The sequence below is a fragment of the Arachis hypogaea genome, chromosome 12, assembly GCF_003086295.3.
Source record: "Arachis hypogaea cultivar Tifrunner chromosome 12, arahy.Tifrunner.gnm2.J5K5, whole genome shotgun sequence".
Lineage (NCBI taxonomy): Eukaryota > Viridiplantae > Streptophyta > Magnoliopsida > Fabales > Fabaceae > Arachis > Arachis hypogaea.
This window is the reverse complement of record NC_092047.1, coordinates 82090843-82114242: the sequence shown is the minus strand read 5'-3', so window position 1 is coordinate 82114242 and position 23400 is coordinate 82090843. Positions and strand designations below refer to the sequence as shown.

Genomic DNA, 23400 nt, shown 5'->3' with positions numbered 1-23400 from the left:
AAAAGATATGATTCTAAAATTTAAAGATTGAACCTTTCTTAATAGGCAAGTAACAAACTTAAAATTTTTTTTTGAATCAATCACATTAATTGTTAGTAAAGGTTTTGAAAAATATGGAATAAAATTAAGAAAAAGATTTTGAAAATCATTTTTAAAATTTTCGAAAATCATAAAAGAAAAATGAAAAAGATTTGATTTTTGAAAAAGTTTTGAAAAGATAAGATTTTTAAATTGAAATTTTGATTTGACTCATAAGAAACAACTAGATTTTAAAATTTTTTGAAAAAGTCAATTCAAATATTCGAATTTTATAAGAAGAAAAAGGAAAATATATTTTTTTTATTTTTGAATTTTTAATGATGAAAGAGAAAAACAATAAAAAGACTCAAAATATGAAAATTATGAATCAAAACACACAATGCATGCAAGAACACTTTGAATGTCAAGATGAACACCAAGAACACTTTGAAGATCAAGATGAACATCAAGAACTTATTTTTTGAAATTTTTAAGAAAAGAAAAACATGCAAGACACCAAACTTAGAAATTTTCAATGTTTAGACACTAACAAATTGAAATTGCATATGAAAAACAAGAAAAGACACAAAACAAGAAAATGCAAAGATCAAACAAAGAAGATCATCAAGAACAACTTGAAGATCATGAAGAACATCATGCATGGGTTTTCAAAAATTTAAAGAAAAGTTACAAAGATACAATTGACACCAAACTTACAATTTGACCCTAGGCTCAAACAATAAACATAAATTTTTTTTTTGTTTTTTTATGATTTTATTAAAAAAAAATTTTGTATTTTTCGAAAATTAATTGGAAAAGAAAAATAAAGATTTCAAAATTTTTAATAAGAATTCCAGGAATCATGCAATGTTAGTCTAAAGCTCCAGTCCAGGAATTAGACATGGCTTACTAGCTAGCCAAGCTTTCAGTGAAAGCTCCGGTCCCAAAACACTAGACATGGCCAATAGCCAGCCAAGCTTTAGCATACAAATCAGGCATACAACAGCTGAATTGATGAGAATCAAAAAGCTCTTGTGATGATGAGTTGAAACCTCGGTCCAAAAGATTAGACATGGCTTCACAGCCCGCCAGACTTCAACAGATCATCATGAAACTCTAGAATTCATTCTTAAAAATTCTGAAGTCATAGAATAATTTATTTTTTTGAAATTTTTTTTTTCGAAAATAAAAATAAAAACAAAAAGCTTAAAATTAAAATAAAATTACCTAATCTGAGCAACAAGATGAACCGTCAGTTGTCCAAACTCGAACAATCTCCGTCAACGGCGCCAAAAACTTGGTGCACGAAATTGTGATCTCAACGGCGCCAAAAACTTGGTACGCACTATCATAATCTCAATTCTTCTTCACAACTTTGCACAACTAACCAGCAAGTGTACTGGGTCGTCCAAGTAATAAACCTTACGTGAGTAAGAGTCGATCCCACGGAGATTGTCGGCTTGAAGGAAGCTATGGTCATCTTGTAAATCTCAGTCAGGCAGATTCAAATGGTTATGAGGTTTTGATAAATAAAATAAGATGAAGATAGAAATACTTATGTAATTCATTGGTGAGAATTTCAGATAAGCGTATGGAGATGCTTTGCTCCTTCTGAATCTCTACTTAACTACTGTCTTCATTCAATCATTCATACTCCTTTCCATGGCAAGCTGTATGTTGGGCATCACCGTTGTCAATGGTTACTTCCTGTCCTCTCAGTGAAAATGGTCCAGATGCGCTGTCACCGCACGGCTAATCATCTATCGGTTCTCGATCATGTTGGAATAGGATCCATTGATCCTTTTGCGTCTGTCACTACGCCCAACACTCGTGAGTTTGAAGCTCGTCACAGTCATCCCTTCCCAGATCCTACTCGGAATACCACAGACAAGGTTTAGACTTTCCGGATCTCAGGAATGGCCGCCAATGATTCTAGCTTATACCACGAAGACTCCGATCTTTCGGAATGGAGGCTAAGAGATACACGCTCGATCTAAGGTAGAACGGAAGTGGTTGTTAGGCACGCGTCCATAGGTTGAGAATAGTGATGAGTGTCACGGATCATCATATTCATCATGGTTAAAGTGCAAGCGAATATCTTAGAATAGGAATAAGCTTGAATTGAATAAGAAAACAATAGTACTTTACATTAATTCATGAGGAACAGCAGAGCTCCACACCTTAATCTATGGTGTGTAGAAACTCTACTGTTGAAAATACATAAGTGATGAAGGTCCAGGCATGGCCGAATGGCCAGCCCCCTAAACGTGATCAATGATCAAAAGTGATACAAATATAGTCTCAAAAATGATCCAAGGATTCCTCGAAATAAATCACTAAAAGTAGTTTTTATACTAAACTAGTAGCTAGGATTACAGAAATAAGTAGATGATGCAGAAAATCCACTTTCGGGCCCACTTGGTGTGTGGTTGGGATGAGCATTGAGCTTTCATGTGTAGAGACTATTTTTGGAGTTAAACGCCAGGTTGTAACCTGTTTCTGGCGTTTAACTCCAGAATAGGGCAGGAAGTTGGCGTTTGAACGCCAGTTTGCGTCATCAAAACTCGAGAAAAGTATGGACTATTATATATTTCTGGAAAGCCCTGGATGTCTACTTTCCAACACAATTAAGAGCGCGCCAATTGAGTTTCTGTAGCTCCAGAAAATCCATTTCGAGTGCAGGGAGGTCAGAATCAACAGCATCTGCAGTCATTTTTCAGCCTCTGAATCAGATTTTTGCTTAGGTCCCTCAATTTCAGCCAGAAAATACCTGAAATCATGGAAAAACACATAAACTCATAGTAAAGTCCAGAAATGTAATTTTTATTTAAAAACTAATAAAAATATACTAAAAACTAACTAAATCATACTAAAAACTACTTAAAAACAATGCCAAAAAGCGTATAAATTATCCGCTCATCACTTCTCCCACTGCCTTAAGCAATACGTGTCTACCACCTGACGATAGAAGATTGCGCTTCCACCCTTGGATTTTTTTCCGAACCTTTTTTTTTATCATACTAAAAGAAGCCTTTTTCGATTTAGAGACTGTAGAAGGCAAACCAAGGTATTTATCCGGAACCCTAATATGATTAATATTCATAGAGTTAGCCAGTAGTGTATGAGTAGTGGAGGGAGTGTTGTGGCTAAAAATATAGCAGATTTATTATGATTTACCCTCTGGCCACTGATGCTTTCATAAGAATTCAATAAATGCAGGATATTTGAACATGCTTCAGGATTAGCCTTATAGAATAAGATGGAATCATCAGCATAGAGGAGGTAGTTGACCTTGGGACATCGCCTATGTATCTAAAGATCCTGAATTAGTCTGTTTTGTTCTGCCTTGTGTAGCAAGAATGAGAGATCTTCTGCACAAAAAAGAAAAAAGATAGGGAGATAGAGGATCTCCTTGTCAAATACCTCTATTTGGTTTGAAGAAACCATAAGGTTGTCCTTCCACAATAACAGAATAAGAAATAGTTGTCACTAATTCTCGAATCCACATGATCCACCGGGAGTCAAAACCAAACTTCTCCAATATAAACTAAAGAAAGTGTCATTCCACCCTATCATATGCCTTACTCATATCTAATTTTAACGCCATTTCATTTTCGAGTCCCCTTTTTTTGTTCTTCAAGTAATGCATACATTCGTGAGTAATTAGGATATTATCATAGATTAATCTGCCTTTAATAAAAGCACTCTGCGTAGGGCTAATTAGTCTATTCATCATATCCTGAAATCTATGTACAAATACTTTGGAGATAATCTTGTAAAAGACTAAAGATAGGCTTATTGGTCTTACCTGAGTCATATCTTTAGCATCAGAAATCTTGGGAATAAGACAGATCTGAGTGTGGTTAAAACCCTTCAAAATTCTACCCCTTGAAAAGAAGATCTTAACTGCTCGAAACACATCACCACTAAGTATGTTCCAGAAGCTTTGAAAAAATTTTGCTATCATACCATCATCTCCTGGAGCACTTTGAGGATGAATGCTAAATGTTGCACGTTTCACTTCCTCCATAGTCACTGGTCTTTGAAGCCTACGGTTTATGTGAGCTGTAACCTTAGGTTCAAAATTAGTAAACAGAGGTTCAAGTTCTCATGAAAAGTGGAGGAAAAGATGTCATTGAAATAAGATTCAGCCACAGAAGCAATACCAGCATTTGAAGTAGCCACTTCACCATCACTGCTAGTTAGTTGCCAAATTCTATTCCTTCGGGTTCGATTTCTAAATTTCTGATGGAAGAAAGCTATATTCTGATCACCGGATTTGAGCCTTTTGACTCTAGACTTATCTTTCCAATAAGATTCCTCATTTTGCAATGCTTTTTCAAGTTTGTCCTCTATTTCTAAAATGATGTCGCCTCCATGAATTTCTGCTAAACGAAGTTCCTCTAATTTAGACTGTATTAAATCAATCTCCACCTTCGAATTAGATCTGTGTTCTTGCTACCATCTGACAATCTTATGCCGACAATGCTTTATTTTTTGAGCTAGGATATACATGGCTGAACCATCAATCTGTTCGTACCAAACCTCTCTAACAATCTGCCTTATTTCATCATTGGAAAACCATCTTTCTTGGAATTTGAATCGGCATTTAGATCCCTCAGTTCTCGGATTAGAGTCTAAGAGAAGAGGGGAGTAATCCTAGCCTGATTCTGATAGTCTAAGAACCGTTGCATTGGGATAGAGTTGCTGCCAATCAACTCCTACCAGGAATCACTCCAGTCTTTCCCGTATCAACTCATCACCCCTCCGTCTATTCGACCAAGTGAATGGTCTTCCGACCATACCAATATCAATCAGAGAATTATCATCAATAAAATTGTTAAAGGTTTCGATAGAAGAAGGAGATTTAGCACCCCCCACCTGCTTTCTCCAATTGATTAGAAATGGCATTAAAATCACCCATTAACACAACCTTACCATCAAACTGTTGGGTGACTGAAGTTAATTCAGCAAACTGAGCCATTCTATGTTGATCATTTGAACTGAGATAAACACCTAGAATATCATAGGGATCATTAGAACCAGCTGTCAGAACTGATGCCGCAATGAAGAATCTACCATGCTGTAAAATCTAAACAGTGCCACCATCCCTCCATGCCATTGCCAAACCCCCTGATAATCCATCCGGATCCACAATAAACCATTCTTTGAAACCACAAGATCTTAATTTTCTTTCAACTTGTCGAGATTGATTTTTTGTTTCACAAATAAAACCAACCTTGGGGGAGTAGGATTTGCAAATCCTTTTAAAATTGTGGATTGTTAGGGGTCTCCCCAAACCCCGACAATTCCACGAGAGCAGTTTCATATTTCTTTAGGTGCCACTTGAAGGCTGGCACCCTGCATTAGAGACAATATCATTGAGACAAATTTTCTTTGAAATATCTTCAGTACCATTACCTCCACTCCTCCGTTTGAAACCTATCACAGACTTTCTGGCATGTTGTTTCAGGTTTGGCTTTTTGTTCTCCTTTTTAAACTTGGATATGACGTTGTTATTGTGTTGGACATTATTCATGGGATAAGATATCTCCAATAAAGCATTAGAAGAAGAATTAGTATCAGTAGCCATACCTGTGTTTTCTAATTCACACTCATTTTCTACTCTAGAACCCGAATTGGCAGCAATTTTTTCATTATTATATTTTTTCTGATCATCTTGCACACTCATTTTTGAGAAACTATAAAAAAGCCAAGCAGGTAGAGATTTTTTCTTCGGTTGGGCTGGAATAGAACCATCCTGAGGTTGGTTAGGATTGAAGGAAGCTCTCTTTTCAGTTAAAGGCCTACCGACTTGATCTGCCTTAAGCCATTCACCAACTCTATCTTTCTTGATATTGTTTTGGGCAGAATCATCAATAAAACATTGGCAGTTCTTAGATTCATGCCCCAATTCGAGTCACATCAGAGTCATTCTCAAAGAAAAATTGAAATTGGTTCCTGGATTTTTTGACTACTCTTAATCCTTCTGGTTTATTCCATATTGCATAGAGAGCCCCTTCTATGGTACCTACGGAAAAGATCCGATCTGAAAAAATTCTTCCGGACAGGCTCCGTGTACAAGCTTGAATTCCTTCAGAAACATCTTCATTAGCTAAAACGATCAAGTCATCCTCCTGATCACTATCAATTATATGAAGGTTCTGAGTCTCTGATTTGTTGCTCATGGTGTAGAGAAAAACAGAATTGGTATTTAATGATTTCAGAGAGAAATAAGATATATGGAATGAGTGAATTAAAAAACGGAATGAATTAAAAGAGAAATGAATTGGGAGAGAAAACGAAAATTAGGGAACTAAGTGGAAAAGAAATTAAGAGAAGAAAGTAGAAGAAGATGGAAAAGACTTTAACGAAGAAAAGACAAAGAAAGGTGTAACCATAGAGACGGCGCAGTGAAACCCTAACAAAGCGTAAATGAACTCATGGAGTGCTAGATGAGAAGTACGTACTCCCGCTTTTGTGAGTACTCACTCAATTTTTATTGTTTACTTAGTTCTTTCCTTTACGAGTAGCTCTAGATTGCTTATTAGTTATTAGTTATTAATTTATTATAATTGCTCCTCGAAATCATTTCACGGTTTAATTAACATGTTTTAAATACTTTTCATTTTATTAAGTTGGATTCATCTATTAATTAATTTATTAATCTATTTAAATAAATATTAAGAATTTAAATTTTATCTTATAGATATAGTAATTTATTGAACAACGATAAATTATTAAATAAAATTTCAATCCATGATAAATTAATCCCTAACTTATAGAATTTAGATAATATCATAAAAAACTAAAGACATTTAATAAAAGAGTAGGTTCAATTGGCTTGTAAAAAAATATTTATTTTTTAATAGTAAAAAATTATTTTATATTTTATTAAATATTTTAAAATAAAAATTTTTAAGTATTAAAATTATTTTTTGTTTTTTTTAAATAAAATATTTTTTTATTAGTTTAAAAAAATAATTTTTTTAATAAAAATATTTTTTTAAAATAATATATCTAAATAAATTTAAAATTAAATAAAAAACTTTATTGATAAACATGATTTTTTTTATTCAAAAAAATCAATTTAAATCGAAAAAATGTTAGTGAAAGTAATAAATTTATTTTATCTATTTTAAAAAAAATATATAATTTATATATCAAAATTAGCTACTAAATCAACTAGTATATATATATATATATATATATATATATATATATATATATAATTTTATTTATTTTTAATATATATTTTATATTTGGATAAAGTATATTTTTGTCCTTAAAGTTTGGCAGAAGTTTTAAAAATATCCTTAAATTTTATTTTGTTTCTATTTTGTCCCAAAATTTTTTGATTTGTATCAAATATACTATCGACGACTAAATTTTCAAAAAATTTAAGATCAATTTAACAATAATGTATGAAAATTATGTTTGATTTGCTTGTGTTAAGGATTGTTCTTATGAAATTGTTGTTGAATTAGTCTTAAATTTTTTAAAAAATTAGCCATTAGGAGTATATTTGATGCAAATCGAAAATTTTTGGGATAGAATTAAAACAAAATAAAACTTAGAGGTATTTTTAAAACTTTTGTTAAACTTAAGGGACAAAAAATATACTTTATTCTTTATATTTTAATGTATATTTAATTTTATTATACTGTAAAATATTTTATATAGTCATATAATTATAATAATTTTTTAGATGATCATTCATACATATTTAAGATAGTAATTTTTATTAATATAACATCATATAATTAAATACACTAATAAAATGATTTTACACTACTTGTGTTCTTTTTTTTTTAAGGGCCTGCTACACATACAAGTAAAAAGGCCGTACAAGTTTTACAAGTTATCAGCCCAAACTTCATTAACACGCGCATTAACTCATTTTGAATGGAGCGTAACTACACGCGCCCCACTCAAACGGTTCCTCTTCGTCTTCTTCTTCTTTTTCTTCTTCTCTTCTTCTTCTTCGTCTTCGTCTTCTTCTTCTTCCTCTTCCTCTTCCTCTTCCTCTTCCTCTAAATCTTCGTTTTTTTTTCGATTTTCATGGTTTCTGAAATTCTTCTTTTTCTTTTTGCTGCACGTTCTTCTTCCTCTCACTCTTCTTCTTCTCCTTTTCTTTCGTTTCTGCACGTTCTTCTTCCTCGTTTTTCTTTTCTTCTTTTTCTTCTTCTTCATTTACGTCTTTTCTCTCTGTTTTCTCTTTTTTTTTTTTTTTTGATTTTTCATGGTAAAATCGTTTTTGAAGAAGAAGCAGCAGAAGATGAGGAGGAGAAAGAGAAAGAGTTCTGAATTATGCATAAGATGTACTTCAACGAATTTTGGGTGTATTTTCTTAAATCCTTTGGGTGTATTCCTATAATCGTTTGGGTGAATTCTTGTAACCGTTTGGGTGTATTTTCTGTAATCCTTTGGGTGTATTTCTGTAATCATTTAGGTGTATTTGAGTGATATCTGACTGATATCTATGGGTGTATCTGACTCATATCTATGGGTGTATATATCTATGGGTGTATTTTTCATTTCAGAAAAAATGGCAAACATTACAGAAATACATCCAAACGATTACATAAAATACACCCAAGAGATTACAGAAATACACCCAAACGGTTACAGGAATTCACCCAAACGATTATAGAAATACACCCAAAAGATTACAGAAAATACACCCAAAGAATTTAAGAAATACACCCAAAATCATGTATAATTCAAAACTCTTTCTCTTTCTCCTCCTCATATTCTGCTACTTCTTCTTCTTCAAAAACGATTTCAGAGCTTGATGTCAAAAAACAATAGAAATCGAGAATAACGAAAAAAGAAGAAGAAGAAAGTGCAGCAAGAAGAAAAAGAAGAAAGAAAAAGAACGTGCAGAAGAAGAAGAAGAAAAAGAAAAGAAGGTGCAATGAAGAAGAAGAAGAAGAAGAAAAGAAGAAGAAGAAGAGGAAGATGAAGAGGAAGAAAAAGAGGAAGAGGAAGAAGAACGTGCAGCAAAAAGAAGAAGAAGGTGCAATGAAAACGTGCCGTAACAGTATGTGGAGGAACTAACGTCAACGACGAAAAACAAACCAGTGAGAAAGGAGGAGAAAAGAACAATCGAAAAAGAAGAGAAAAAGAAGGAATGTAGCGCGTGTAAGAAATATAGCACTTACAGCGAATTTTGGGGATTAGAGTTTAATTGACTTGTAATATTTACAAGCCCTAATCGCTTCTACGCAGAGTTTTTTTCTTTTTTTTAAATCCATCCCTACGCCCCCATGGTTTGTTTTCACTATATAGATTTTTCAACGGGAAAATGGGTCGTCCGTACATGTAAACGGCGATGGGTCTCTCTAACTCCACTATCGTCTTCCTCCTTCTTCTCCTCTTCTCAGTCGCACTATCAGCTTCAACCGCACATAGTAATAAAGAGAATATTCTTCAAGCGAGTTTTCACGCTAAGAAGCTCATAGCGGATCTCAATTTGTTCCCGGAGGACGACATCAACATCGTTCCCGCTTCCGCCGCCGTTAATGCCTCAGTCGGACCCCGTCAGATCATCGAGAAGCGCCTCAGGTTCCCGAATCTATCCCCTTCTGATTCTGGTGTTTCCGTTCAAGACTTGGGTCACTATGCTGGCTATTATTCCATTGAACATTCCCATGCTGCAAGGTACTGCACTTTACCGACTCAACTTGCGGGTCAACTTCGTCTTTTCCTGAACTATGTGTCAAAAGAAAAGAAAAAAGCTTAAAATAAGTCTTATAGCATTTTTGAGCTTCTGTTTGCAACTCAAAGCTATAGTTTAGTAAAATCTACAAGAAAATAATACTGAGCTTCCCAAACGGCAAAACCGAGCTAAACACACAATTTGTTGTACTTCAACGTTACTATTATTTATCTATGTTTTTGGAGTTTTGTTTCAATCGCATATATATCTTAGGATGATTTTTAAGACAGTAGATGGGTGTTTGATTGATATATTTTTTGTGGCGATTATAATTTCTATGTATTACCCTGTTAAGCAATAGAAATTCAAGGTGCAAAATCTCGTGGGAGAGTTGTGATTGTGGATAGATATTTACGGCTATTTGGTATTTTAATAAATTTCTATTGGTTGATATTACATTGTCATTGCAATTAGATCCTTTTTCTTAAAAAAAAAAAAAAACAGTAAATTTGGCGCTTATGTAATAGCACACAATTCTAACATTCTTGTGTTAAGTTTAGTTAGCCAGTCAGATTCTACTAAACTTGAAACATTGACGAATTCAATTAATTTACATGTCCTTGAGTTTATAGCATTGAGTATTCACATATTGAGTGTTCACATAAACTTTGTTCTTCTAGGAAGCGAGATAAAAGTATGACGTTACATGAATTTTGAAAGTTTAGGGACTGCTTGATGCAAATTAAATCCATAGATGAAATTGCAAGGGGAGTATAATTTCAAATTTCAAGGACCATATTGCTGCTTGAATCAGTTCGGATAGTTTTGATGACTGTATTATAATGTCTTCAACATTAGTAGATTATTATGATTATACCATTGTGTCAATTGAGGATAGTTACTCTATTTTGTTACTCTATGTGTTATATATCAACATAAACATTTTATTGGAGAAGTATTGTATAGCTGTTATAGTTTCATAAAATTATTTTATACCAGACTCGGGTCTCTCAATATTATTTTTGTAATTATGTTATTCTTTTCTAACTATTGGTTGGATATGGCAGGATGTTCTACTTTTTCTTTGAATCACGCAACAACAGCAAAGAGGATCCTTTTGTAATTTGGTTGACTGGGGGACCTGGATGTTCTAGTGAAATAGCTTTGTTTTATGAAAATGGCCCTTTCAAAATTACAGACAACTTGACTCTTGTGTGGAATGATTATGGTTGGGACAAGGTATTCCAGTTTAATATTTTTGTTTCCGTGCATTACATTCAACAATTGTTGACATGGCCTATTGCATGTGCATGTGCATGTGCATTTAGTGTAAACAGATAAACAACTTCTTATAATTCTTTTTGGACTGCGTATTACTTTCTAAGGGAACGAATTACCATACTGCTGCTATGTGTTACAAGCGAGTTCAAAACTATTTTGCAATGGCTAACCTGCTCATAATTTTTCCAGTTTAAATTAATGAGTTCCATGATTATGTGCGTCAATCAAGGTTATCAATAGCAGATTGCAGCACATCTTGTTTTGCCTAAAACCACTATAAAATTAGTGTATAGCATTGCAGCTTACAGCACAAGGCATAGCAGCCTAAATATAATACATATTTAATCTATTAATCTATTCCTCATCAAACATGAACAACAGTATAAATTATGCTCAAAGGCACAAAAAGAATAAGTCAAACACATAATGTCAAGGCACCAAAAGGCGAAATGCCATGAAGTCATGAACATAATCTAGCGTGAAGCATAAAACTCAGTCTGTTAAATAGAGATGAAATTGACCCTGTTTCACTAAATGATATTGATGAGCATAATGAGTGCCTTGGAGAGATGGAGGATGATGATGATGATAGAGCAGGAAACATTTGTTTTTGAAGGTGATGGTTATGATGGTCTAAATTGGGAAGTGTGCATAGGACATGGAGAGGCTAGAGTAAAATACTAGGGTGGTGGTGGTGGAACAAGTGCAGCAGCTGCCAAAGCTTCTAAGAGTAAGGAGGGAAAAGTAATGTTAAATTTGAGGATTCAAAGTTAGAAGAGAAAAAGGAATATGCCCTATCAGAGAAAGATGTGAATGATAAATTAATAATGGTTTTTTTTTGGGGGGGGGGGGGGGGGGCGGTAACCTAGGACAAACACAGACTGGCAGTAGCTTCCTTGATCGAAGGGGGGAGGGGGGGTGGTACGTATGGGGTTTGATCATACTTAGGAGCTGGTGGCTCCCCTATTGCGTTGCTTATCTCCTGTTTTCAAGGGGTTAGGCGAGATATGAGGGAATTTGAAAGATGAAAAGCCGTTAAGGCTGATACCCATGTTGTTCGGGCCACACCTGCCCTGAGTTTGCGAAGTCGGTCTGTGGGCCACACGACCCGAGACTGACTCCAAAGGTGATGTCCGCAACAATTACATTGAAGAAGAAAACGAGGAATAGATTATTAGAGTGCGTTTTCATTTTCTGTGTTTTCTGTTTTCTGGATTTTGTGAAGGAAAAAGTGAAAACAATAAAATCTTGTTTTCTGTTTTTACCTTCTATTTTCACATTTTCTTTCACAAAATCCAAAAAACAAAAAATACTGAAAATAAAAACGCAAACCAAACGCATCCTTAGATTTTAGTTTATCTTAGATTCTTAGTCATATACTCTATATGTAAGTTTTATGGTTTATATTATGTTTATTGCGTTTGATGCCTTGACAATATATGTTTATGAATTATGCCTTTTATATTATATTCTTTTTTTGATGGGAATATATTAATAGATTATCGGATTTTATTATAAATATTTATATCTATTCCATTATGGCTGCTATAAGCCGCAATGTTATCTGGTATAAAATCATATAAGAAGGATCCCAATTCCTAATGCTCTTATTTGTATTAGTGGATAAATGACTAAATTTGAGGTAAAACAAAAGGGATTCGTATTCACTAGTTTTATTATTACCCCAATTTAAATCATTATTCACTTTTGTTTCCTAATCCAAAATGTTTTGAGAACATTTTTGTCCTTATCAAAAGTGATGCGTCTTCAAAAATCAGGAATGATTTTGATCGTTTACTCTTTTTTAAACAATAAGATAGATGGGAGCCTTGAAACAGTGGTTTAATTGTTTCTGTGTTACCTCAAAGTCACTAGTCCAAGCAATGAAATCAGCTTTTGATGCTTGTATTTAAGTTACACTCTATATATTATACTCATCTAGTGTGGCCCTCTCCCAAACCTGTGTAACGCAAGCTGCTTTGCATTCGGCTCCCCCTCCCCCACTCTTCTGTTTTAAACAATGAAAAATATAAATGAGGGCGCTAATGGATTTAAAGCTCTAAATGGGGGTTATGCAAATATTTCAAGGATAATCCTCACACTTGAAGCAAGTAACATTTCCCATATAAGCATCCTCCCGAAACTTGAGAGGATTATCATTAGACAATCCATTACTTTGGGATATTCCACAACAAACTAATGGCCTAAACAAGACATATCACTTAGACACAAGAGCGTGAATTGCTGTGTAGACACTGAGTTAGCATGTGAATTACCTTTTGCCATGTTTTGGAAGTCTCTAGTGATAACCATTTATGAAATCAGAGAATGGTTTGCCTTTATATGGGGTCAGGCTATTTGTGTAGTAAATATTTACAGCTAGATGTTTTGCTATGGGCTGTCAATTTTCAAATGCATCAAAATTGAATTGAAGGAATAATCTATGGGTGTTGAAATTTTTCTGGTCATCTTGTAGGCTGCAAATCTTTTGTATGTGGACCAACCAACTGGAACCGGCTTTAGTTACAGTACTGATTCACGTGACATTCGCCATGATGAAAAGGGAGTTAGCAATGATCTATATGACTTTATACAGGTACTTTTGTTTGCACTAATTATTATTAGTTACTAGTTTTTCAATATAATGTCTTCATTACTGAAAATTTGGGTTTCCAATTGTATCTCTAAACTTCTTTTCATCAATGGTATTTGTTGTTATTGTGCTGAATTTGATTTGAGTAACTGGCTAAGATTCACCAATAAGAGAGTTTTAGAAGCTGTGTTCAATAGTGTTTCCAGAATAGTGTATTATGAGAAGTAGAAATGAATAGGTCAGTATGCCTTGTTTCAATTTGAATGGTACAAATAACGATATACTTTTGTCTTGGTACAGCTCAATCTCTTAAGGCTTATATGTTTTACTTTATTCTGAGGTTATAGTATCCACTCTCTTTGTATTGGCCCTGCCCCTTCTAAAGTGAGTGACAATAGTGAATAGGGATGTTACCCCTTTCAGTTCAAAAGTTACAACTGGTAAAGTTACTATACTAGGCATAGGCCGTAGTCAGGGTCCCAAAAGAAAGAGTTGAGGCTGGGAAAATTATTGCAACTAACTTGCCAGGTGACAAAGTTAGTGGGGATGCTGCATGTTTCATGTTATTCTGTTTTGGGTTAGAGAGCAGGATATTAGGGAAGTGGGAGAATGCTGAGGGAATACTCAGAATTGTTTGCTATACTCTCGAGTTGGGACAGAGACAGAAATCTAGAATTTACTATCATTGTCTATCTTTCTTTCTTCAGTGCATAATAGATAGTCACTATCTGGAGTTTTTAAGTAGAGTGCGCACCTTTAATGGTAAATTTTTAGTTAAACAAGTTTTTTGGGAGGCGATATAAGCATTTGGCCTCTATATTAGGTAAAGCTCATTATTTCTTTAGAGGACTTTTCCTCTCAAACATGTTGAGAGGTCACTAATCTTTTGTTTTTCGCTTTGTTGGGAGGATGTCTTTTCCTGTTGCTACCTTGTATCATTCTTATATATACACACCTGAATGGGAGCTGAACAACACTGATTCAGTCTTGTTTCCTTCAGTCTTTCTGTATTAGTTCCTCCTATCTTAAGTTTCTGGTTTATAATTGACGTGCAGTCCTCAGCTTGTGCAGTGGAGTTTTGGTGAAATGGTTGGGCTACTAGATTGTGACAATTGCTGTGAGCAGCTAGAAGAGGAGGATAGCAAGGGGGAAGGAGGGGAGGGAGGGTGGGGGGTTGTAGTGACAGGATCACAGGAACCCATTTTATGATCAAGTGTGTATTAGAAAGAGATATAGAGTTGGGCTCAGGTACTGGATCAACGAATTGTAATGAGTTTGACAGGAAAGTTGGTTAGGACTTCGGGACTGAAAGGAATAAATAGCTGACTGGAAGTTAGACTTCCTCAAGATTGTGTATGCACATTCTTCCCCGTTTCTAGGGTTCTTTAGCACATTTCAACTCTCAAGTTGAGGGATGGCCAACTCAATTTGCTTTAATATTAATACTTCATGCTGCAATATGCATCTTTGACTTGCCAATGCCACTGGTTATGGTCTCTTAAATGCTATTAACTTCAAGATTCTAGCTACACATAACAGTGCCTCAATGCACTACTCTCATCGAATGATGGTTGCTGAAATTTGAAAGTGCGATCACAAAAGTGCGACCAAACACTGAAGTGACGGCCACCATTGGGTTGCTTTCACAAAAGTTGAGCACCGCTTTGATGTTGGAAGAAACCCAAAGTCATCAAGGTTAACATAAGAGAAAGAATTTTAGTAGATATGTAAAATGAATATTGGAGAGGTATCTTAATAGTGATTACCAGCTTAGAATTTTTGTTGTCAAGCCCAAATGTAGATGCAAGCTTTTTATTATATCATAGGACATAGTAGTAGTACAAGCAATAGACACATGAAGACAAAGTAACAATAATTTAGAAAGACTAAACTATCATTGAAATAGTTTTTATCATTTTTTCTCCAGGCCTTTTTTGAAGAGCATCCGCAATATGCAAAGAATGACTTTTTTATTACCGGTGAATCATATGCTGGGCACTATATTCCTGCATTTGCAGCTCGTGTCCACAAGGGAAACCAAGCTAATGAAGGAATTCATATAAACCTGAAGGTATGTTACATTATATGGTGAACAAATCTAATTATCAGTGCTAGAATTGTGGTTGAGTGAAAGGATACTTGCTTATCTTATTTTAACTATTTGAACAGGGATTTGCCATTGGTAACGGTCTTACTGATCCTGCAATTCAGTACAAAGCTTATCCGGATTATGCACTGGACATGGGCATAATTTCAAAGGCTACACATAAGCGCCTTAACTTACTCTTGGTCCCAGCCTGTGAATTGGCAATAAAGCTATGTGGTAATTTATAATTTTCCTTTGATTAAATGTTTCTAATGTTTTTCTTTTCTTCTTATTTTTCATTTTTCATTTATTATTATTATTATTATTATTATTATTATTATTATTATTATTATTATTATTAGAGTAAATATCCCAAATTGGTCCCAATAAATTTTGATTACTTTGGAAATCCGTGAGATTTACTCCCGTTAGATAGATTAGTCGCTCTATCATTTTCAATAAATTTTTTTATATGCATGTTGGACAAATAAGTCCTTAACAAATTTATTAGGATAAAGTATATTTTTCATTTTTGAAATTTGATAAAAATTTTAAAAATATCTCTAAGTTTTATTCTATTTCAATTTTGTTTCAGAAGTTTTCGATTTGCATCAAATATACCTTGGCGGCTAATTTTTTAAAAAAACTTAGGATCAATTTCTAGTAACAATTTCACAAAAACAACATTCAACTCAAGCAAATTAGATATAGTTGTCATGTATTATTGTTGGATTGGTCTTAAACTTTTTGAAAATTTAGCTGTTAGGAGTATATTTGATACAAATAGAAAACTTTTGAGACAAAATTGAAATAAAATAAAACTTAGAGATATTTTTGAAACTTTTTAAAAATTTTAGAAACAAAAAATATACTTTACCTAATTTATTATAAGGCTATTATATCCTCAGAGAATATCACTATAAGACAAACTAGTCTTGCATACAGAGGGACCAATCTGTCTCGAGGATCTCTAAAGTAATAAAATATACATATTAGTTATTAGTATAGTATTTCAGTTACAAAAAACTGTGTTCAAGACTCCTGAAAAAAGCAAAGAAAATTTAGTAATATCACTCATTTTTTAGAATAAAATGGTTTTCTGGGATTGATTTCTAATCTATGAGTGTACAATTGCCTAGATGTATATAAATTGGCCTCGATACTCTCGTGCATTATAGAGACATTATTCCTTATTAGTTATTTCAATTGTTCTTGGATTTTTGTTCTTTTCTCTTTCTTTCCCTGTTGTTATGCATCATATTACTCACACGTCAACTAACTTGGGTTGGTCGAGTGGTAAGCCCACTCGTCCAGATACCGTGGAAAACCAAAAGAAATATTACTCACACATCACTTATTTCTGCTATACATCTTGCTTATCATTTACCTGCATATATATTATAGCTTTTAAGAATATGATAGGCATAATTGAGTTTGTACATTTATATTCTAAATTATTTGAGATTTTTACTTTTATTGAGTTCATATTCAGTTTTAGGTTATGAAATTGTTTATTGAAAGCACAAGTTTGTGGATTATTAATTATGATGCTAACCACAAGTGGTTCTGTTGTCCTGGTCATTCAGGGATTCACAGTGTTCAGGATCCTTCCTTGATTCTGCTATACATCTTCCGGCTGGCTTTCTTTCATTGATTTTTTCTTTATCTTTTTCCTTTTTTTGCCTTATGCTTAATATTTTAATCCAAACCTTTCAGGCACTGACGGAACAGTTGCCTGTACTGCTGCATATGTAGTTTGTAATACCATATTCAGTGACATCATGTTACATGCTGGTGATGCAAATGTGAGTAAACTGAATTCTTTCTTTACTGTGTGGTTGGCACATGTACTTAATTTCTTCTTTAGACCTAAATGACTGCTTAGCTTTCAATCCACTTTTGACCATCAAATGAAATGTGAATAACCCACTCTGCCCTCTTTGAAACAAGGGTCGCCTCTGGTTTTGTCGGTTCTTGAATCAATTTTGTCTTCTCTATATTACTATATCTCTCGATTCAATAATTTTATATGAGGAGTTAGTGAACTCAATCACTTGTTGCGGTTACTCTTCAGTTTTCTGTTGAGGTCTATCCTATGGAGGTACTCAAATTGTAGCAGTGATCGATTTCTAGGTTTTTCCATAAACCTAATTGGTTAGCTTTACCCTAATTTATGCGAGAGTCAAAGAATGACTTTTAATTCTGAGATGAGCTCTTATCAGTGTGGAGGGATACAGCAGTAAAAGTGCAGAATCTGTCTGGCATATACCCTGTGAGCTTGGTGGAGTTAGTTATAAGAGTTTTTCCGAAAATACCCACAATCTTTTTATTTCTCTCACACAAACGACACTCTTTACCATGTGCAAGAAGTACTCAGCCCAAGAACTAAACATATGTAGTTGTTCCATGAGTAGAATATACAAAATATTGATGTCCTACATCTTGTTTTCTTGCTTTAGTATCTCCGAGTCCAGAGAGATAAATTGACCACTTTCCAAATGAAAAGTCTGTTTCATAAATACCACCCCTTGACAGTTTCTTGGTTTATATAGACCATAGAGATAATCTGTACATAATTACAGAATATACATACTTAACTACTGTATCATAATGGATCATATGAGATTGTAACTGATCTTATAATATCCTAAATAATTTATTCACAGATATTCTAACATTAACATAAGCTTTGATTCTGCAAGTTGCTTAGTACTAACTGATGTCTTGATAGCTTTCAGCGATTGCAAACTTAAAGCAGTTTGAATATTTTCAGAATTTTGAACAGCTTTTATATACTTATGGTGCAGTACTATGATATCAGAAAGAAGTGTGAGGGCAGCCTCTGCTATGACTTTTCAAACATGGACAAATTCCTGAACCTACCATCTGTTCGGGATTCACTTGGGGTTGGGAAAATTCATTTTGTTTCTTGTAGCACTGAAGTTTATATGGCTTTGCTGGTGGATTGGATGAGGAATCTTGAAGTTGGTATTCCTGCCCTACTTGAGGATGGAATCAAATTGCTTGTTTATGCTGGCGAATATGATCTCATCTGCAACTGGCTCGGTATGTAATTTACTACTAACACATTCAAATTCTGATAAATTTAAGGCTTAAATAAATTTTTTATTCCTATAAAATATATGTTCTTCAGTTTTGGTCCTTATATTATTTTTTTTTGGTGAGATGCTGACGTAACAGGATAAATGTTGACGCTCTAAACTAAAATCTTGACATGGCAAGACATGCCACGGCTACATTTAATAGAGAAAACTAATGGCAAGAATTAAAATAGACAGCTTTTGTACTAAAACAAAAAAAATGTATATTTTATAGGGACCAATTGACCAAAAATACCTTAAATTTATTCATATTTTTGAAATTTCGGTGCATGATTTGGACATTTTCCTTGTGGTACGATTTCATTGATTAGGTAATTCAAGATGGGTTCATGCCATGGAATGGTCTGGTCAGAGCCAGTTTGTAGCCTCACCTGAAATTCCTTTTATTGTTGATGGATCAGAAGCTGGACTACTCAAGAGCCATGGACCATTAAGCTTCCTGAAGGTATCGATATCTTTTACTCTCGACAGAAAATGCATCCATGCTTTGGCATGAAAAAAATTATCATTATCATCACTGGCATCACTTGTTTTACCGTGACCAAAATAAAAAAAAACTTGTGCTTGTGCAACGTTAACAGCATGTAGTGCTGAAAAAACGGTAAACACCGATATTTCATACCAACTTGTATTTTTTGGCTCATGATCACGGGAAAATGCTTATTTTGTTCACTATTTCATGAAATGGAAACAGGTTCATGACGCGGGTCACATGGTTCCGATGGATCAGCCAAAAGCTTCATTAGAGATGTTGAAGAAGTGGACTCAGGGCACCCTTTCTGAATTCAGAGCACCTGATGAAAAATTGGTTTCTGATATGTGAAGTCTTGTTGCTTAGTTAGTGAAAGGGAACAAAAATGCAAGAATTGCTTAGAGATTAATGTACCGAAAACTGAAAACATATCGTTCCAGCACAAAGCTCTATGGACGTTGTGCTTGTATATTTGCTGGTTTGTATGCTTACGTTATATGTTTTTTTAGGTTCAACGTAAATCTTGCTAATAGTTTAAGGAATTAACTTCCACGAGTTGGTAATGTAAAAATTTTACAATCTGATATATTCGGTTGCAGGTAAAGAAGGATGTGGAGGAGATTTTTAGTAAATATAGACAGTAAGGGCGGATGCATTTATATATTAGGCGTTCAAAATAATTGGTTTCATGGAATTGATCCATATCCAAACTAAAGAGTGATTCTAGACTTATGAGGAGAATTGAGGTGGAGATATAATGAGAAATTGCTTTGAGGTTTTTGCTGATGATTATGGTTAAAAATTGTGGCAAGGACATAGGTTTCGTCTCGTCTGCACGACGAATGAAATAATGAGATTTATATTAAGGCTCATTAAATTTGATGCTGGTTTAATGTGATTATGATGATGAGGCATTGTGGATATGTATAGTTCATGATGATTTGGTGTGATGTTGATTAGGATAATTCATGGACACTTAATACTATGATAGTAAATGCTACTCTTTTAAATCGTAAAGGAAGTTGGCGGGGAACTCTCCACTGATGATTTATATATTTTGGAGTCATTTGGGAAGTTCTGATGATGCCCCTTGTGAGATGTATGATTAGGAGACTATATCCGGCTAAGTTACTAGATGGGTCAGGTTCTAATAGAAAACCAACATATAAACTCATGACCAGTAGAAAAGGCATTAATTACATGCATTGTTTGATTTGTTTGGGTGAACGTAATAATATCTTGGGATTGTCTATTTATTTATTATACTACATGCTACTTGTGCTAATGACTATAATTGTATTTGGTTGTGTTTGATATTGTCTACATTGTCTGTGTTTGTCGGATGTAAGGAGGTATCCAAGATTAAGAGGATGTCAGATTTTAGTTGAAACCTTAGACTATCCATCCAAATTTTGTTAAAAGAGAAGTATTGGATTAATGAAAAAGAAGTATGAGACTAAAAGAAGAGTGCTTGATTTATTGGATTAGGTAAGCCCTTTGAAAAACGAGAGTTGGGACGAACAATAAGAACTCCTACAAATTCACGTAGCCTTATATATTGGTTAATCTTTTTCTCGTCCTTGCTGGGAACTGTTAAGTTTTTCACCATGGATATCAACATTTTTATCAGATTACGGAAACTTTCATTGATAGGCGGAACAACATCTAGCAGACTTTTGTATTTCTTGATTAATTAAGAAAAATAGTTACATTCGCTTTTTGTATAGAGGACTAATTAAATTGGAGAGAGAGGATTTTTATTTTATTTGAGTCTCCTTTACCTAAGATCCAGATTAAATCGCTTCTCCTCAAGCCAGGACTCAGTTATTTCTTCAATGTATATATATGGAAGATAAAAAGTGAGTGAAAAAAAAAAATACTAGTTAAATTTGGAAAAAAATATTTAGTTTCAGTTGTAATAAAAAAAGAGGTCATATGGCACATTTTGATTTTTTAAGTAGTAATATATAAGGAAAAATAGACAAAAGTATACCCGGATTTTCACACGGAGTACAGATGTATTCTTCAATTTTTTAATGAGTCATTTGCATACATGAATATATTCCGTTGTCAATTCTACCCTTCCGTGGCCTGAATAAATTTTCCGACAGTGGTGGAGGTCAGGTAGCATGGTATTGTATGATGTGGCCAATTTGAGGTGACACGGTGAAAAATAGAAATATTCATTATGAAATTTGTTGAAATAAATATAAGAAAAGGGAATAATGAAATCACTGTTCATCCTCTTCCTTCTCTAATTTCTTCGAACCATAGGAAAAAAAAATTTCTTCCTTCATTCTCTTCATTTTTCTTTGTACATCTTCGTCCTCCTTTCTGTTGTAACAGGGTTTATAAACTCTAAACAAAAGTGGTCCTAAGCCAAAAGTTGACCCTAAACAAAAAAATGTTCCAAGTGCAAAAGTGGTAAAAAGGTGGCTCAGGTGCAAAGGGTGTAACCATTACACAACCAATAGGTGGAAGAAAATCAACAAGTAGAACTGGAACAATGGCTGCAACTCAAAATTAGTTGCTTTGGACAAAGAAATTTTTTGGCTTTGGTGTTCTCATTTGGACCTGCAGATTTCTAATTGAAGTTTAAAAAATTGTTGTTATTATTTATGGCTGTGTTTATGGTATTGTAATTTAGACATGTACTTCTGTACTTTGGATTTAGCTAATTAATATTTTGATGTAGACATCTGTTTTGATGCTTATAGGCATAGACATGTTTGTTATTTTGTAAGTTGAAATTGTAGTTTGCTGTTTAAATCTCTTGTTTCATGACTTGTGTTTCAGGTTGTTGTTAATGATAGATTATCATAGTTATGCTTACTTATTGTTCATAATGAATTAGATCTTCAGTTTGTTTTGTTGCACAGGAATTGTACTAGAAATAAAATTGAACCAACCATTTGTATTAATAACCTTGAAAAAACCCTTTGTATTCAGATACTGGTGAAAATGAAAGTGACAATACAGCCTTCTACTAAGAGGAAATTACAACCACTGATTAAATGTGTTAATGAACAAACACAGAATACATATACTTATCCCTAAGCATATATACTGCATCCATTTTCTAATGTTCTTCAACTCTTATTAATCCCATCAATTGTCTGCAACATCTTCTTCATTTCTTCTTCTACCTTCAAGTTGCTTTCTTCTGCAAACCTCCATTTGCTTTCTTCACTCTGCTCCTGAATTCTGCAATCTCTTCCATCATCAAAAACTTCATCAGCCTAAATGAAATAGTCACACCTCAATTCAACCTTTTGCATCATGAATTCGACGAAAATTTTAACCATTTTGCAGAAAATTAACATTTGTCATCGTAAACAAAATCAGAATTCACATAACTCCCATAATGGACAACGAAGAAATAATCTTCCAGGGTTTCACTCTGTAGCAGACTCAAGCATCACTGCGTCAAGTCCATGTGCCATTGTTGTAGTCAAACTTCTTCTTCTTCCTATTTTTTGGCACAAAAGACGAGCCACCGCAACCACTGGCACAAGCATGAGGTATATTCTTCCTTCGTTTAGACTGTGACATTTTCATACATTAGAGTTTACAACCCTTGTTACAACAGAAAGGACGAAGATGTACAAAGAAAAATGAAGAGAGTGAAGGAAGATTTTTTTTCCACCCTGTGTTAGGGTTTATATGGTTCGAAAAAATTAGAGAAGGAAGAGGATGAACAATGATTTTATTATTTCCTTTTCTTATATTTATTTCAACAAATTTCATAATGAATATTTCTATTTTTCACAGTGTCACCTCAAATTGGCCATATCATACAATACCATGCTACCTAGCTTCCACCACTGCTAGAAAATTTACTCAGACCATAGAAGGGTAGAATTGACAACAGAGTTTTATATTCATGTGTGCAAATGACTCATTAAAAAATTGAGGAGTATATTTGTACTCCGTGTGAAAATTCGAGTGTACTTTTGTCTATTTTTTCAATATATAATATATAAAATAAATAATAGTGAGAAGGAGGGACAAATATAGAAAAGGGAGGGAGAGAAAGAAAAATGTCATTAATTCTGGAAGAAAAAAAAATCTCATTCTAATATAATGAGAGTGTGTTAAAGAGTACATTTTAGTTATAAATTAATAATATATTATAGGTTATAGAGTTATAGATATAGATAATATAAA

At 33.8% G+C, this 23400-nt stretch overlaps 1 protein-coding gene across 1 annotated transcript; it reads left to right on the top strand.

Moving 5' to 3' along the window:
• Positions 1 to 9193: 9193 nt before the first annotated feature.
• On the top strand, positions 9194 to 19865 carry LOC112727576 (serine carboxypeptidase-like). Its single transcript, XM_025777373.3, has 9 exons — positions 9194 to 9681; positions 10747 to 10918; positions 13437 to 13556; positions 15481 to 15624; positions 15723 to 15876; positions 17356 to 17444; positions 18447 to 18705; positions 19073 to 19206; positions 19456 to 19865. Exons 1-9 carry the CDS (start codon positions 9353 to 9355, stop codon positions 19582 to 19584), a joined length of 1530 nt encoding a protein of 509 aa, XP_025633158.1. The 5' UTR covers positions 9194 to 9352; the 3' UTR covers positions 19585 to 19865.
• Positions 19866 to 23400: the final 3535 nt, after the last annotated feature.

Excerpts from the sequence above, each read along its gene's own strand:
- LOC112727576 (XM_025777373.3), top strand. The coding sequence starts at position 9,353 with ATGGGTCTCTCTAACTCCACTATCGTCTTCCTCCTTCTTCTCCTCTTC. Across the intron at positions 15,877-17,355 it reads ATTGGCAATAAAGCTATGTG|GCACTGACGGAACAGTTGCC; the intron begins GTAATTTATAAT and ends CAAACCTTTCAG. Across the intron at positions 18,706-19,072 it reads TCTCATCTGCAACTGGCTCG|GTAATTCAAGATGGGTTCAT; the intron begins GTATGTAATTTA and ends TTCATTGATTAG.